This window comes from Saccopteryx bilineata, chromosome 3 (genome assembly GCF_036850765.1).
Source record: "Saccopteryx bilineata isolate mSacBil1 chromosome 3, mSacBil1_pri_phased_curated, whole genome shotgun sequence".
Classification (NCBI taxonomy): domain Eukaryota; kingdom Metazoa; phylum Chordata; class Mammalia; order Chiroptera; family Emballonuridae; genus Saccopteryx; species Saccopteryx bilineata.
In genome coordinates this window covers 131,710,553-131,725,003 of record NC_089492.1, presented here as the reverse complement: position 1 = coordinate 131,725,003, position 14,451 = coordinate 131,710,553, and the positions used below count along the sequence as shown (strand labels likewise).

Below are 14,451 nucleotides of genomic sequence, written 5' to 3'. Positions count from 1 at the left end.
TTGTCACTCAAGGTGCTTTCTCCAGCTCACTCTTGGCACATCCTGACCCCTGATTTCTTCTCCCAAGTAGGATATTGATCCTGAGAATTGATAAAATCCTGCCTGGCAGGAACATAAGGAATATCAGATTCAAGAGCCAAAAAAACGCACAAACTAAGATTATACTAGTTTCATTGACCAGCTCTCTAAAATAATTATTTTGACAAGATATAAAAGAACAGAGTTACTTCCTATTAACTATAAGGATATGATAAAATTTCTTCAAAAAAGTGTCAAGGGGGACAAATCTACTCATTTTCATTTATTTCAATGATGGAATTTCATTCGTTTGACTTACCATCATTTTAGATATTTGATAACTTAGACATTGTTTGGACAGAGTATGGCATTTGCAATTTCTTGGTAAGAGAGGTTTATCTGAGCAAGATTTAGGAGGGTGTCCCTAACCTTTGATTCTGTCAAGGATCAAACCTTCGGACTGTTTTGGTTTGTTCGTTTGTTTGTTTTGGGGAGGAATGTTGTTGAGGAGTACCAATCATGAGACCCAGCTCATCTGAAATGCTATCTTTTAAATTAAATTTGTTTAATTGTGATAAAATATACATAACAAAATTTATTGTTTTTCATTTAATATTGTAAATCTTGTGCAACTATCACCACTCTCCATTTCCAGAACTTTTTATCTTGCCAGATTCAGTACCAACCACTAATCTACTCTGTCTCTGTGAATTTGCCTATTCTAGGTGTTTCACAAACGTGGGATCAGACAGCATATTTCCTTTTGCATTTGGCTTGTCCACTTGGCACAAGGTTTGCAAGGTTCACCCATGTTGTAGTATGTATCAGAACTCCATTCTTGTTTAAGGCTGAATAATATTCCATTGGATGTATATGACACCTTTGGTTCATCCATTCATCTGCTGAGGGACAGCTAGGTTGTTCTCACCTTTGGGCTGTTGTGAACAGTGCTGCTATGGGCATTAAATTGGTTGGCTATTGGTTAGCTTGTGTGTGAAAGAGTCGTTAAATCATCCGATACAGAAACTAGAAAATGAGGTTAATACACACTTGAGTGAAGCCATAAAATCTCAAACAGTGAAGTCCCAACAGGCTTGCGGGCCTCAGTCTGAAACCGCGGTTCTCAATGCTAGCCGTGTACTAGAATAACTCTGGGAATTTCCTAACATACAGGTTCCTGCTCCCACACTCAGGCCAATTAAATGAGTATCTCTGGGCACTGGTCATTTTAAAAGTTCCCCTGATGTTTCTCATGTGATTTGGAGGCTCAGTAGGACAGTACTTCTTAAAGATTGAACCTGGACCAGCAGCAGCATCACCTGGGACCTGGTTAGAAATGCAGATTCTCAAACCCTGCCCCAAACCTGGAAACTCTGGGTGAGGTCCCACCCTCTGTGTTTGTACAAGCAGCTTTAGAGCTGCATCAAGTTCGAGAACCACTGGTTCAGGGTAAGGAGCATAGAGGGACTTGTCTGTAGTACCCCCCATCGTGTCCCAGACTCCAGCATGGATGCTCCATGCCCTTAGGTGGTGGGCCCACTAGAGCTCAGCTAACATGTTTTATCACCAAACAAGGACCAGTCTGCACAAGGCAGGCTCTCCTTATAGGTAGAAGTAGGCCCAGCCTGGAGGTTCTCAGGATCTTTGTGCTCCCATAGCCACTGCTTTGATTGCAAGTGGTGTCTACAGCAGTAGGGAAGGGGGCTGAGGTCAGGAAGGAAACGTCATGTGCAATCACCGCCATGGTGGCTGGAGAACCCAGAGGCTCCCAGAGGAAGCAACAGTACAGGGGGACCTTGAATGTTTGGTGAGACTGGAGCAGCCTCTTTGCAACGGGCGGGTGTGCTCAGCTCCCCCTTTCTGAACCTGTCGTTTGTTACTTTAAAAACTCTTCAAGTGTCTTCAAATTGCAAATTGTAATATTCAGAGGCCTCGCTTGGAATAGTAAACTGTGGGGTTTTGCAAAGACATGCTTGCAAACAAATGCAGTATTGGTAAAGGACAAATTGAGTGAATAAGTGAGTTTTCCTTATTGGAGTTTCCCGCTGTGGAGAATAAGCATAAACTGAATGGAAGAAAACATCATTGGGTGACTCTTCTTCAGTGACAAGAAGCTCATTCTGGGGTCTGCATTCTGATCCCAGCTCCTCTTTTCACCAGCTGTGAATTTATACAATTTATTTAAATTCTTCGGTTTCCTCCTCTACAAAATGGGATCACGATAGCACCCACCCAATCATTTGTTTTCAGGGTTAAATAAAATAATGACAACAAAGTGCCCAGCACTGTGCTGGAAACTCAGTGTGAACCAGCTGCAGTCTATGGCCATAACGCCCTGAACGTGCCCAATCCTGTCTGATCCCAGAGAACCAGTTCGCATTTCTGCTATGAATACTACCATTGACATTATTAGCACAGTGACCTAGAGTAAACGCCCCAAAGTATTAGCTGCTATTATTATCATTACTGTTAGGAATTCTGAGCCTCTATGGTAAACACACATCAGGGGAAAGGGCTATAACTAGCAAGGCATGCCAACAGCCTCCTAATAAAACTATCTCAAAATTCAAAAATCTTATTTGAATGTTCTACTGGGAGCCTTATCTGAAACAAAATGGGATAAATTATGCTGTTGTAGCAAAACTCCAAAATCTCAGTGATTTAACACTGCAAAGTATTATTTCTTCCTCATGTTCCAGTCAAACTCAAGTCAGTTGCTGTCTAAACTCCAAGTGGTGACTCAGAGACCCAGGCAGCTTCCATCGGAAGATATGAACCAGACTTAGAAGTGGCTTACACTTTGTGGCTTTTTTCTACTGATCTTAGACTAGGATAAGTCTCATCTCTTTCCTCCCAGCTAAGTATTCTTATCTCTGATTCCATTTGTCATACAGAATGAATTAGGGCTCATAACCGTCGTGGTGGTTCTCATCTTCAGGTACTAGCTGATCTATACTCCTGCACCAAAATCGAGCCTAAATGTAATCTAAAAGGTATGAACTGAATGGTACAATCACCTCCTTTCAAGAGCATATATTTCTATTAATAAAGCCTGAGCTTGCCCTTTATTTTTGAGGGAGAATGTCAGCAATATTGAACTTAATATTAACTAAAGTTGCCATAAGTATATAACAGATTAATTTTCTTTAATCAATGTTTATTCTTCTCTTTTCAATCTGAACAGGAAACTCATTATGGAGAAAAGTCCCCTAGAAAAACATAAATTAAAGCTATTTACTCTCTCCAGTTTATCCAACAATATGGCCCCCACTCATCCAATGCAGGTGGCAAGCCTCCATCTGCACTGGGGTGTGTCTTATCATCCAAACTCATAAATGGCAAATGCTGAGAAAGGTAACTGCCAAGCCTCGATCACCCCTGCTATTTCTTAGACTGACCCCTCCCATCTACCTTGTTGCAGGTACCACATTTGCGTAACTGTGCTGATCTACTTCCTCCCCCTGCTGGTGATCGGCTATGCGTACACTGTAGTAGGAATTACACTGTGGGCAAGTGAAATCCCCGGGGACTCCTCTGACCGCTACCACGAACAAGTCTCTGCGAAGCGCAAGGTGAGCATGGGGCCGGCAGCACCTAACCTACCTGTTGCACAGGCAACAGGCTGGCAAGCGTAAGTACCCCAGAGCCTCAGGAGGCTGAGACAGGAGGTACACAACATCCCTGGCTCCCTGGGTCTAGGAAACAACAAAGGCGATAGGAAGGAAGGGGAAGAAAGGGGATCCTTTTTTGATATATTGGTAACCTAGGTTTACCTGTACAGGTATGACCTTGCTGGCACCTTAAGAATACAGTCTGGCTTGACCGGACAGTGGCACAGTGGATAGAGTGTCGGACTGGGATGCGGAGGACCCAGGTTCGAGACCCTGAGGTCGCCAGCTTGAGTGCGGACCCATCTGGCTTGAGCAAAAAGCTCACCAGCTTGAACCCAAGGTCACTGACTCGAGCAAGGGGTTATTCGGTCTGCTGAAGGCCCGCGGTCAAGGCACATATGAGAAAGCAATCAATGAACAACTAAGGTGTCGCAACAAAAAACTGATGATTGATGCTTCTCATCTCTCTCCATTCCTGTCTGTCTGTCCCAATTTATCCTTCTCTCTGACTGTCTCTCTGTCTCTACAAAAAAAAAAAAAAAAAAGAATACAGTCTGTCAAGCCATAAACACACACACACACACACACACGAGTTTTTAGCTACAAAAGCATAAAATAGTTATTCAGTCCTTTTTAAATTATATATTTAAATTTTGGCAAAATAACACATTCACTTGGTGCAGACATCAAAAAGTTTAAAAGGGACAACACATTGTGTTGATGGAGAACACATCAGGGGTTAAGAGGTTCGTCCTGGGGGAGTGCCTGTCAGGGGGCAGCATGGGCTTCTTTGTGGTGATGGAGCAGTTCCGCATCCTGACTGTGGTAGCTCTTTCACCCATCCATACATGTAACAAAATTTCATAGAACTGTGCACCCAAAGAAATGAGCGGGTGTCAAAACAGGGAGAGCTCAAATGTAGTCTGTAGTTTAATTTCTAGCACTGCACGAATGCTGGAGTCCTCGGTTTGATCACATGGTAGAGTTGTGTATGATGACGTCACTGGAGGAGTCTGGGAACTCTCTGTACTAGTTTTGCTATTTCTTAGTAGTCTTAAATTATTTTAAAATGAAAGTTAAGAAACATATGAAGACTCTTACTGAGAAACAGTCCCTCCCCTCTCGGCCCCCACCCACCCAGCTCCCGCATGCATGTGCACACTCACTATGGTAGCCACTGTCATTTGTTTCTGATTAATCCTTCTAAATATTATAACGTATTATACGCCAAATAAATGTAAATTATTTTCTTTCTTCTATTTTATGCAAATAGTAAATACACACTTTCTGGCCTCCATTTTTTTCACTTAACAATATCCAAAAGATCTTCAAAAATTGATATACAATATAAAAAGCTTTCTTTCTTTCTTTTTTTTTTTGGTACATCTTTGCATAGTATTTCATTGTGCAGAGCTGATTTGTTGGGGAAAGACTGGGTTACATCACCCAGTGTTCATAAAACTTTGCAAATCTCCTTTAAACATCTGATGCTGCATTGTGGCAGCTGTCCAGATCCTATCCCTTCTCCTTCCCTCCTGCTAAGACTCCAAGCAGGAAGCCTTCCTAACTCACTGCCTTTTTCTCTCTCTGGTGCTTCCCTGCTTCCACGGTCTTTCCCTCTTGAACCCTCGTTCCCCTTGGCTCATTAACACAGTCTCTGCTGGCTTCTCCAGTCATTGTCCGGAGTAAAACACAGTGAGTCTCAAATGTGAGTGTACACCAGAATCATTGGGAAGGCTTGTCAAACACAGAATTCTGGGTCCCACCCTAAGAATTTCTTATTTGGTAAGTCTAGGTGGGGCCCAAAAATTTGCATTTCTGACAAGGTCTCAAGTGATAGTGATGACACCAGTCCTGGGGCCACACTCTGAGAACCACTGACATAAACCCAAGTCCTTTGATACCACATATAAAAGATTCTTCTTCCTCCTCAAAGGGGTAATTACAAGTACTTCCCATCCCATACTGCACTGTGGGCAGTGAGGGGTGGTGGGAGAAAAGAGAAAGTAGCCATGAGAAAGGAGAATGTCCAGTGTGGTCTTACCTGTCTCGCCCTCTGGCCAGGTGGTCAAGATGATGATCATCGTGGTGTGCACTTTTGCCATCTGCTGGCTGCCCTTTCACATCTTCTTCCTCCTGCCCTACATCAACCCAGATCTCTACCTGGAGAAGTTTATTCAGCAGGTCTACCTGGCCATCATGTGGCTGGCCATGAGCTCCACCATGTATAACCCTATCATCTACTGCTGCCTCAATGACAGGTGAGGTCCCCAGCCCCCAGCCTCTTACAAGGGGCCACAAGACCATCTGTCTATGTAACCACCAAGCAGCCAACCTAAATAAGCAAACCTGGCTGTGAGACAAGAGGGAGTGGTGGGGACTGCGGCAAGCTAATCACCACATTACTCAATCCTTGCTGATTATCCCCATTACAGGAATGTAAGCCCAGAGTGGGCATATTTTTCTTTTCCAAGAGGAACCAGAAATCCATATTTTTTTGGGATATCTTCTAACTTTTAAACCCTGGTAACTAGGTCAATGGGGGTGGAGTGTGGTTTAAAAAATACTTCTGTGGTTGATGTGTACAACGCAAGCCCACTGGATGGATCCAGTTTGTGGCCTGTGAGTTTGCTTACTCTATCCTATGAATTCATTGCACAAGGGGCTGTACATGGCAACAGAGACTGAGTTATTGTGAGAGTCAGATTGAATTAGGCATACCAAAAAAACATGATGGGCAGAAAGTCGGACAATGAACCACTTGAAGGGAAAGGACTGACTCTTGTGTGTTTTTACTGCACAGTGACTAGCAAAGTATCGTTCACATGGTAAACTTTGGTGAATATTTTATTTTGATATTCAGTTGCCCCAACATTGGCTGACCTCACACCAATGGAGGCAGCATAGTTCAGGGATGCCCTCAGGAAAGACGTATTTCACCTGAACCTAGGTTCGAGTACTGGATATGACTTAAATGGCCAACCTTTAAATCTTTTTTGGTCTTGTTGTCTCCAGTTCTCAAATAACACAGAGTCATGCTTGGGTGTACCCACTCATTAACGAGCTGATGCAGTGGTGGGAAGCCCTGTGAAAGCAAGCTGTCCCCCAGGGCCACCTCTCCATCTGTTCTTCCTCCAGGTTCCGGCTGGGCTTCAAGCATGCCTTCCGGTGCTGCCCCTTCATCCGTGCCGGCGACTACGAGGGGCTCGAAATGAAATCCACCCGGTACCTCCAGACCCAGGGCAGTGTGTATAAAGTCAGCCGCCTGGAGACCACTGTCTCCACAGTGGTGGGGAACCAGGAGGAGGATCTGGAGGATGGTCCCAAGGCCACACCCTCAACCCTGGACCTGACCTCCAATGGCTCCTCTCACAGCAACTCCAAGACCATGACAGAGAGCTTCAGCTTCTACTCCAACATGCTCTCCTAGACCCCAGGGCCATCAGCTGTGCCAGTACCATCGTCTTTGTCTTGCTTCACTTCATGCATGGGTAATTCCTTGATCTGGAAACCACCAGAAACACCGAAACAAGGGGGCTTGTGAAAAGGGTCAGAATAGTTTAGGAAAAACATTCCATCCTGGAGTCCAAAAACCTGGATTCTTCCATGTCATTGCTACCTTCTTTCTCTGTGAACCCATCAAACTTCTCTGAGCCTGTAAAATGGGAAGGTTGGACTCAATGTCCTCTACAATGCATTTCATGGTTCTAGAACAAACTTTGGTTGTGTGTGAGCACTCATTTCATGATGAATCCTGCAATGCAGCAATGGATCCAACTGATCTGTTTGCCTGAAGCCTCTGTCTTACTTCAGTAAAGTCATTGTCCATCATGCTCAGATTGCCTTCCCTTAGCTGGAGGACATCTTCACCTGACATTGTGAACAAAGAAGGAACCACAGGAAAGCTAAATTGTTGATATAACCCCGACTTCCAAGCACCCGTGGAAAGAAGGCAAAGTCTGCCACTTTCAGGCATCTCAAAATTTTAGGACATTTAAACATCATGGGTTTGAGCGACTCAGATTCATCTGCATTATGTCCCCAGTGACTGTCCTGATGCAGGCAGAATGTGTCCAATGATAACAGCCAATGTCTGTCACAGACCAAGAGCTAGGAAAGAGGTGCCATACATAACCGGTCTGAGCCTTCTTTCCTTATTTGCAAAACTGTGGGACTGAACTACAACATCTAAGTGTCCCTTCAAGTTTTAACATTCAATGGTTCAATGATTGTATGAGATTTTTGTTTATTCACCAAAAAGAACTGGTGGTCTCAGAAAGAATAGAAGAGAGTCTATTGACTTAATACCGAGCTCCTGGAGATGTAGCAACTTCTAAGACCATGTGTCAATACCTATATCAGACATCCTCTGATCTATCCTAAAATGTGAGTACTTCTTTTCCTCTTGGAAGGCTTCAGCCTTTAACAGAGTTGAGGACTTGGTGTCAAAGCCTGCATCTCTCCGCCGGGTTTTAGCAGGCTGAGCCTGTGACTGGAGATAACAGCAGGGCAACAAATGTGTGGGCCTCCTGCTCTGGCCTTTTGGGTGTCTTAGGACAGAGACACTTGCTTTACACTAGCATCAGGCATGTGCTCGATGCCCAATGAGCAAGGGGGGTTGCACACTGCAGCAGCCCCTCTGGGAAGAGGACACCTTGCTTTTTCCCTTTAGCCTCTCTGAATCTGCCTCTTCCTGCCCCCATTACTTTGCTGGCTTCCTCTCTGTAAGAGGTGGGACAACACACCAACCCTACTGGACAGTTCATCTACTAAGAGTCATGAACTTAATGCTGCAGGTCCTGGTACAGCTTTGGAATTTCCATCAGGAAGCATGCAGTTCCTTTCTGTCTCTTGGATCTGTGCTTTGTCCTGATGTGGCTGAAAGCAGAAACCTCGTGTAATATTCGTGAATGTCCTCCTCGTCCTATGAAGAACGAATGTACATGTGCTGCATCGTGGTGCAGAGGGAGTACAGCACTGCCCACAGGGTTTACAGTCTCCAGCCCTGCCAGCTCCAACCCTACCAGGCCATGGCAGGCCTGGGGGCAGTTGTGTAACAACAGTATAAGCCAGAAGGACCTGAGAACCATACCCTGCAAAGCCACATGGGAAGGATCAAATAAATTAAAGTGAGTTCAGTGCAGATATATGAATGCAGGATAGAATTTAGGGTCAACAGAAGTCAGTGCTGAAAGCATTAGTCTGACTTCTAATAAAGCATCATGCCATGTATGGATGATTCTCTTCAAGGGGCTATAAAGAACCAGCAAGATTATGAGAACTTAAGGTTGAGGTCTTGGGGACATCCTCTCTATGGAAGAGGTTGGAGTTAAATTCAACAAGGACTATTGAGTACCAGCTCTGGACTTGGCCTAGAGCTGGGAACACACAGCTCCTTCAACCATTGAGAAGCTGTTACTAACTTCCCAGTCCGAGTGGGTCGAGACCACCAGCAGGTGTGGAAGCAGCTGAGAAGCAGATGCTCCCCAGGATTCTAAAGACCTATGCTCAATACGTGTCATAGGGTCAGGGAATGAGACCTTCAGAGAGCTTTTTGCAGTGAGAGTTCTCTGAGATAATTTTAAGGGGAGCCACCAGTCAGTCCAGGGAACCTAGCAAGCCATGGTTGGACAGCATTGTCACTGCACGTAATTAGAGGTAGTGTGGGGTGGTACTGGCAGTTTCAAATATGGCAAAACCTTCCCTCTGAACTAACCCAGCAAGTCTTCCTCTGACCCACTCTCCAACACCCATTTAACTTATAAAAATGTCTGCTCCCACATGTGAGAAACACCATGATTTGCACCTGTGCATGGGGCTCATTCTTATAAAAATGTGTCACCCTGTGTTTATCTCCTAAGTGTACTGTTCAGTAGTGATAGAATATAAGACATCATGGGGCCAATCTTTGTTATGTTACTTCCAAAATATGGGATCCAGTTGCTGTCAATGTGTTCTCTGTATTGTGCCAACCTCTCCTCCTCTTCATTCTTTCCCAGAGCAGAGCTAATGATACCATGGACTCACAGTTGAAACAAAGTAATTGAGGGATAGGGGGAACCTTTATGGGAGGAACTAAAGGGCGGAATCCTTGTCCTCTTCCCCCAACTCCCACCATACTAGAATGCTGAGACAGGCTGGAATGTCCTTTCTCTTGGAAGGACTGAGGGACTTCTAGGAAGCTGGCCTCTCTGACCTGGCATTCAGAAAGAATCCTGTATGTGAAGCAGGGTCATTCCTGAGTTTTTGTTTTCCAGCCTGGGATCCTGGAAAGAATTTCCATACAGAAATAAAGTATGTGTTTGACTATGTCACGCCTCTGTCTCATCTCCAGGGAACCTCAGAATCCTACAGGAGGCTGAATTGGGTGGTACTCTGAACCCTAATAACTTGTATAGTCAGAAGGATGAAACCCAATAACCAGCAATCTCCTAACTCTGACAAAATGAGCTGACAAAATATGGAGACTGTTTCCAAGTGGGATTGGGGAAGGTTAGGGGGGACTGTGTGGAATGACAAACGATGTCACCTGTGAGAAGAGCTGTGTCAATTCAGGTCCCCCCCCAGAAGCAGATGTCAAGGCAGAGTTGGAAGTGTAAGAGATTTGTTGGGGGGACTACCTGGGAAAGATAAAGGGGTGGGGGAGGGAGCTAGTGTAGGCAGAGGAAGCCTGAGACCACTGTGCAGATCTGACACCTGATGAGAAAGGGGGAGGCCAGGAAGAGCCTCAGACCTAGGTGCTGAAGTGCTCTGAGGAGGTCTTGGCTTGTCAAAGGGGCCGGGTAGAGCAGGCCCACATTAGCAGGAATGGCCAGGCCTGCTACACCCACCCCCTTGCTGGGTCACTGGCTGGGAGCTCGGGGAGGGAGTGGTCTGGTCTGTATTTGAACACTGTGGTGGGTCATAAAGGTGAGGTGGCAGCCAGCAGCTCACTGCTACCACCAGTTCTCTCCTGCAAGGAAATCTGAGCGGGGACCCTCACAACTGCCACCAGAGGTTTGGTCCCTGTGTTTGGAAACCACGTCAAGAGACCCTTCGTAGGATTTGAAACTGTAACGTTAATTTCCGTCAGCCCTGGCAACCTGCCTCCGACTTCCTGGGGCTACCCTGTCCCGCCTGACTTCTCAAGCCCACTCCCCCAAAGGAGCGATAACAGCGTTAGCTGGCTTGCCATGACGGAGAAGGAAGAGGCACTGAAGGAGGGAGTTATGAGGAGAGCATGCTCAGCTACCCAACACTGTCTGCATTAGGAACAAATCATAAAGATGCTTCTGTTTCAACTAAGGCAGCTTAAACTGGTGTGCCTGGATAAACCTCAGTGAGTCCACAAATCCCCTACAAGATCCCTACCAATCATAAGTAAAACGCGTGCGTGTGTGTGTGTGCATGTGTGCGTGTGTGTTAAGGGGAGCAATTACCAGAGTCTTCTCAGAAAAACTCGCTCACCCTCGGCTTCCCCCGGAGAAGGAGAAACTCAGTTGTTGGTGGGAGAGGGATGAGGAGCCAGAGACCATCAGCACTGCGAGACTCAGCACTCCGAGACTCGGCACCGCGAGAGGCAAATGAGCCCTGGGAGGGCCAGCTTGGCTGCCGGGAAACTGGAAGCAGCTTTGGAACAAAATCATAATTCACCTACGGCCCCCAGAGGAGTTAAAGCTGTAGAGCGTCATCAGAGACGTCCGCGGCAGTAAAAACACCAAAGTCGAAATTAGGAGGTGTGCTCCCTCTTCTCCGTGGGAAGATGAGTGTTTATTAGCTGAGGAGAGACTAAGCTTAGTTGTGTGTCAAAAAATAAGACCGCTGTGGAGTACGGATGTTCCTGTGGGAGGGCAAGGTCATTTCCACGTACTTCCTTGTGGGCACAGACTGCACGCCCCACGCGCCCTCGGAGCCACCCTGGCTTTGGGAATACCGCCCCCTGCGGGGTGGCTCCTCAGATCCTCTCACCGGGAGGACTTGGTCTCCTCAGCTCTGGAACCTGAGAGCAGGACTTCAGTCACGGTCTCACGCCAAGGTGAGCATCGTAGAACACACCTAGAACATTCCTCTCCATCTTCAAAGAAGAAGGGAGCCTCCGACTCAGCAACTGCTTTCCTGAGCCCTCAGGCAAAGTTCTGAGCCGCCCCCAGGTATCTCCACCCGGTTCAGGAAAAGAGGGAGGAAGAGGGATGAGGCCATGGAAGGGCGCACCTCAGGAACTCAACACACAGTGCTGTGCCCTTTGGTCCTGGCTTCTCTCTCAGGCAGAGCAGCGAGCAGGGAAAAGGCTGCTAATTAGCAACAAGTGACTAGAGGACCTCAGCACTGGCCGGAGCCTGACGGGTGTGCTGCCCTGGCCCCGTCACTCTTGGCTGCCATGTTCACAGTGTGTATCCCGCCAGCTACGGAGATTTTCATGCACAGGGATTATCAAACCCCGGCCCTCTGCATTGTGTGCATCTGGGTCCTTTCTCTCTTCTCTCTTCCTTTTATGTCCAGTTTCCTTTTGTTCTTCACTCCTTAGTCCAACATTACTCCCACCTTGGAAGCCTCTCCTAAGCCGTCCCTGTCGAGATCTTTAGGTTTTCTCTCCACAGCTCTGGATACCTTGCCATTGCACTCATTTATAAAGAGAGGATTTGATATGAAAGTTAGAAGCCACCATCTCTAACAAATCCCCTTTTCTCATCTCCCCAAATCCCCCATTGCCCATCCCAGGTATAGGCCCACCACTCTTTCCCTTCATCCCCAACTCCCACTCACCCACTTTCCCAAGTTGAGCTGGCTGTCAGAGAAGGGTTCCTGACTTAGTTCCATACTTCAAAGAAGCAGCTGAAACAACAGACCCAGCCTCTAGGCTGAGTCAGGAGAATAGCAAACTCCAGACAGATGCCAGGTTCCAGCGCTGTTGTCTTCTAACCATGCCAACGTATGGATTTGAAGAATGTTAGTGCAAGAAGAGGCCATAGGACAGAGTGGAAGAACGCAGGGCATACTCACTGCCCATGAAGCTCTTTCTGGGTTTGACCTCTTCTGTGCCCCTTGCTGACTTATTGATCCATGCCCATTGCCCTCTCGTTCCCTAACCACCACCTGGAGAAGCACCTGTTTTGGTAGAAGTGTCTTGTGGGAAAATAACTCCTCCTCAAAGATGGCAACCACAGGGGCTAATCCAGATGGTCAAAAACAGATGCTGTTAGGTAAACATAGTTCTGTTTTAACCTCATAAATTTGAGGACAATCCAAACACTCCCTCAAGAAGAGACACAGATCTTTTCAGTTTATTTTTATATCTGTAAGGATTTGGTAGCTGATAATTCAACTTCACCCACTGGACATTTCCCTGGCACCCATGATATAGTAGGCACTCCAGGGGGGTATTTGTAAATATAAATTTCAACAGCACATGGTTCTTGATCTCAAAAAATTCACAGTCCAGTGTGGGTAGACAGATGTTCCATAGCCCTGTGGGAGGAATCAAAGCAGAGATGCCAGGAAGCGCTCTTGATATTACACACCACTAAATAGTGTTAAAAGACAATGAGGTCTTAAGCCTCATGTTTCCCTCCATGGCAGTGCACACCCACTCACAGAAAATCTGTGCCTATTGTATTGACTTATTTCCAAAACCTCCTAAGTTTTCTCATATCTGATGGATTGTGAAGTTCTAAATTCCCTAACTATATATCCCCCCTAGTGATGATTTTTTTAAATTGAGTCTACTGTTGATTTTAAGTTCTCCCAAATTAAAATCCAGTATTTCAGCCATCCCAGAAGAATGTGACCACCACCTCGACTCCCTCCTGTCTCTGGGTTCCACATTAGGGCCCCAGGGCTGCTCTCTGCTGCCCTCTGGAGGACCCTCTTTATAAAAGTGCACAGGCTAAGGATTCAAATGAAGTACGGAACAGGAAAACCACATGCACTTTGTCAGCAGGGGGGGAATTCACTTGGAAGTGGCCTGGAAGTCAATGCCGTGGTCATCATTTTCTTGTGCCCAGGCATTGTTTGGGTTATGAATTCAAAGAAAGTAAAATACACATTAGAACATTCAGGGCCTGGAAATGGGGACTTGTCGTCATGTACGTACAATCACTTCTACTTCTGTTCCCACCAGAACTCTTGATCTGATCATGGGAGTTAATCATGGGCTCCATGGTGGACCCATCATGCCCTTCTCCCTCCCCCCTCTCTAATACAAAGATCCTGCATTTCTAACTCTGATTGGGAATTCTACCCACTCCCGGATGCCCCTGTGTTGATCTTAACGTTCTGGAGTTATAATGGGAGTGAAGAGCAGTGGAGACCTATGCCCCCTACCTGAAGATATGCAGCATGGGGGGGGGGGGCACAGGCTCCAAGCAGCTCACCCAGAGGTGCTATGCAAGGCTCCCTCTTTGAGAAACAAGATGGTTCTCTGTTGCTTATGCTGCTGCTGATGCTAGGTTGTGGTGAGGCTGGCTCAGTTGCCCATATAGGGCACCACCTGTGAGAAAGGAAGCATTTATTCTGTGTTGGTTACTTTATGTTTAACAGGGCTACTCTTGGCTCCAAACTATACTGGCCTTGGATTTGGAACTATATGTCAGGTCTCAGGAATATCAAGCCTCACCAGCTTCTTACAGTTACTATGTGATCATCATGGACTTTTTATAGATTTCCAGTGCAGAATTCAGTCCTAAGGCACTGGTCTCCAACCCCTGGGCCACGGACCGGTACCGGTCCGTGGACCATTTGGTACTGGTCCCCAGAGAAAGAATAAATAACTTAAATTATTTCCATTTTATTTATATTTAAGTCTGAATGATGTTTTATTTTTTTAAAATGACCAGATTCCCTCTGT

The 14,451-nt window shown here is 46.1% G+C and overlaps 1 protein-coding gene across 1 annotated transcript in view; it reads left to right on the top strand.

Moving 5' to 3' along the window:
* Window positions 1–9,930, top strand: part of TACR1 (tachykinin receptor 1) — a 154,501-nt gene extending 144,571 nt beyond the window's left edge. The window contains exons 3-5 of the mRNA XM_066267483.1: window positions 3,440–3,590; window positions 5,694–5,890; window positions 6,768–9,930. Coding sequence (XP_066123580.1) covers window positions 3,440–3,590; window positions 5,694–5,890; window positions 6,768–7,059 — 640 coding nt within the window. The 3' untranslated portion in view covers window positions 7,060–9,930. The remainder of the gene's footprint in view (window positions 1–3,439; window positions 3,591–5,693; window positions 5,891–6,767) is intronic.
* Window positions 9,931–14,451: the final 4,521 nt, after the last annotated feature.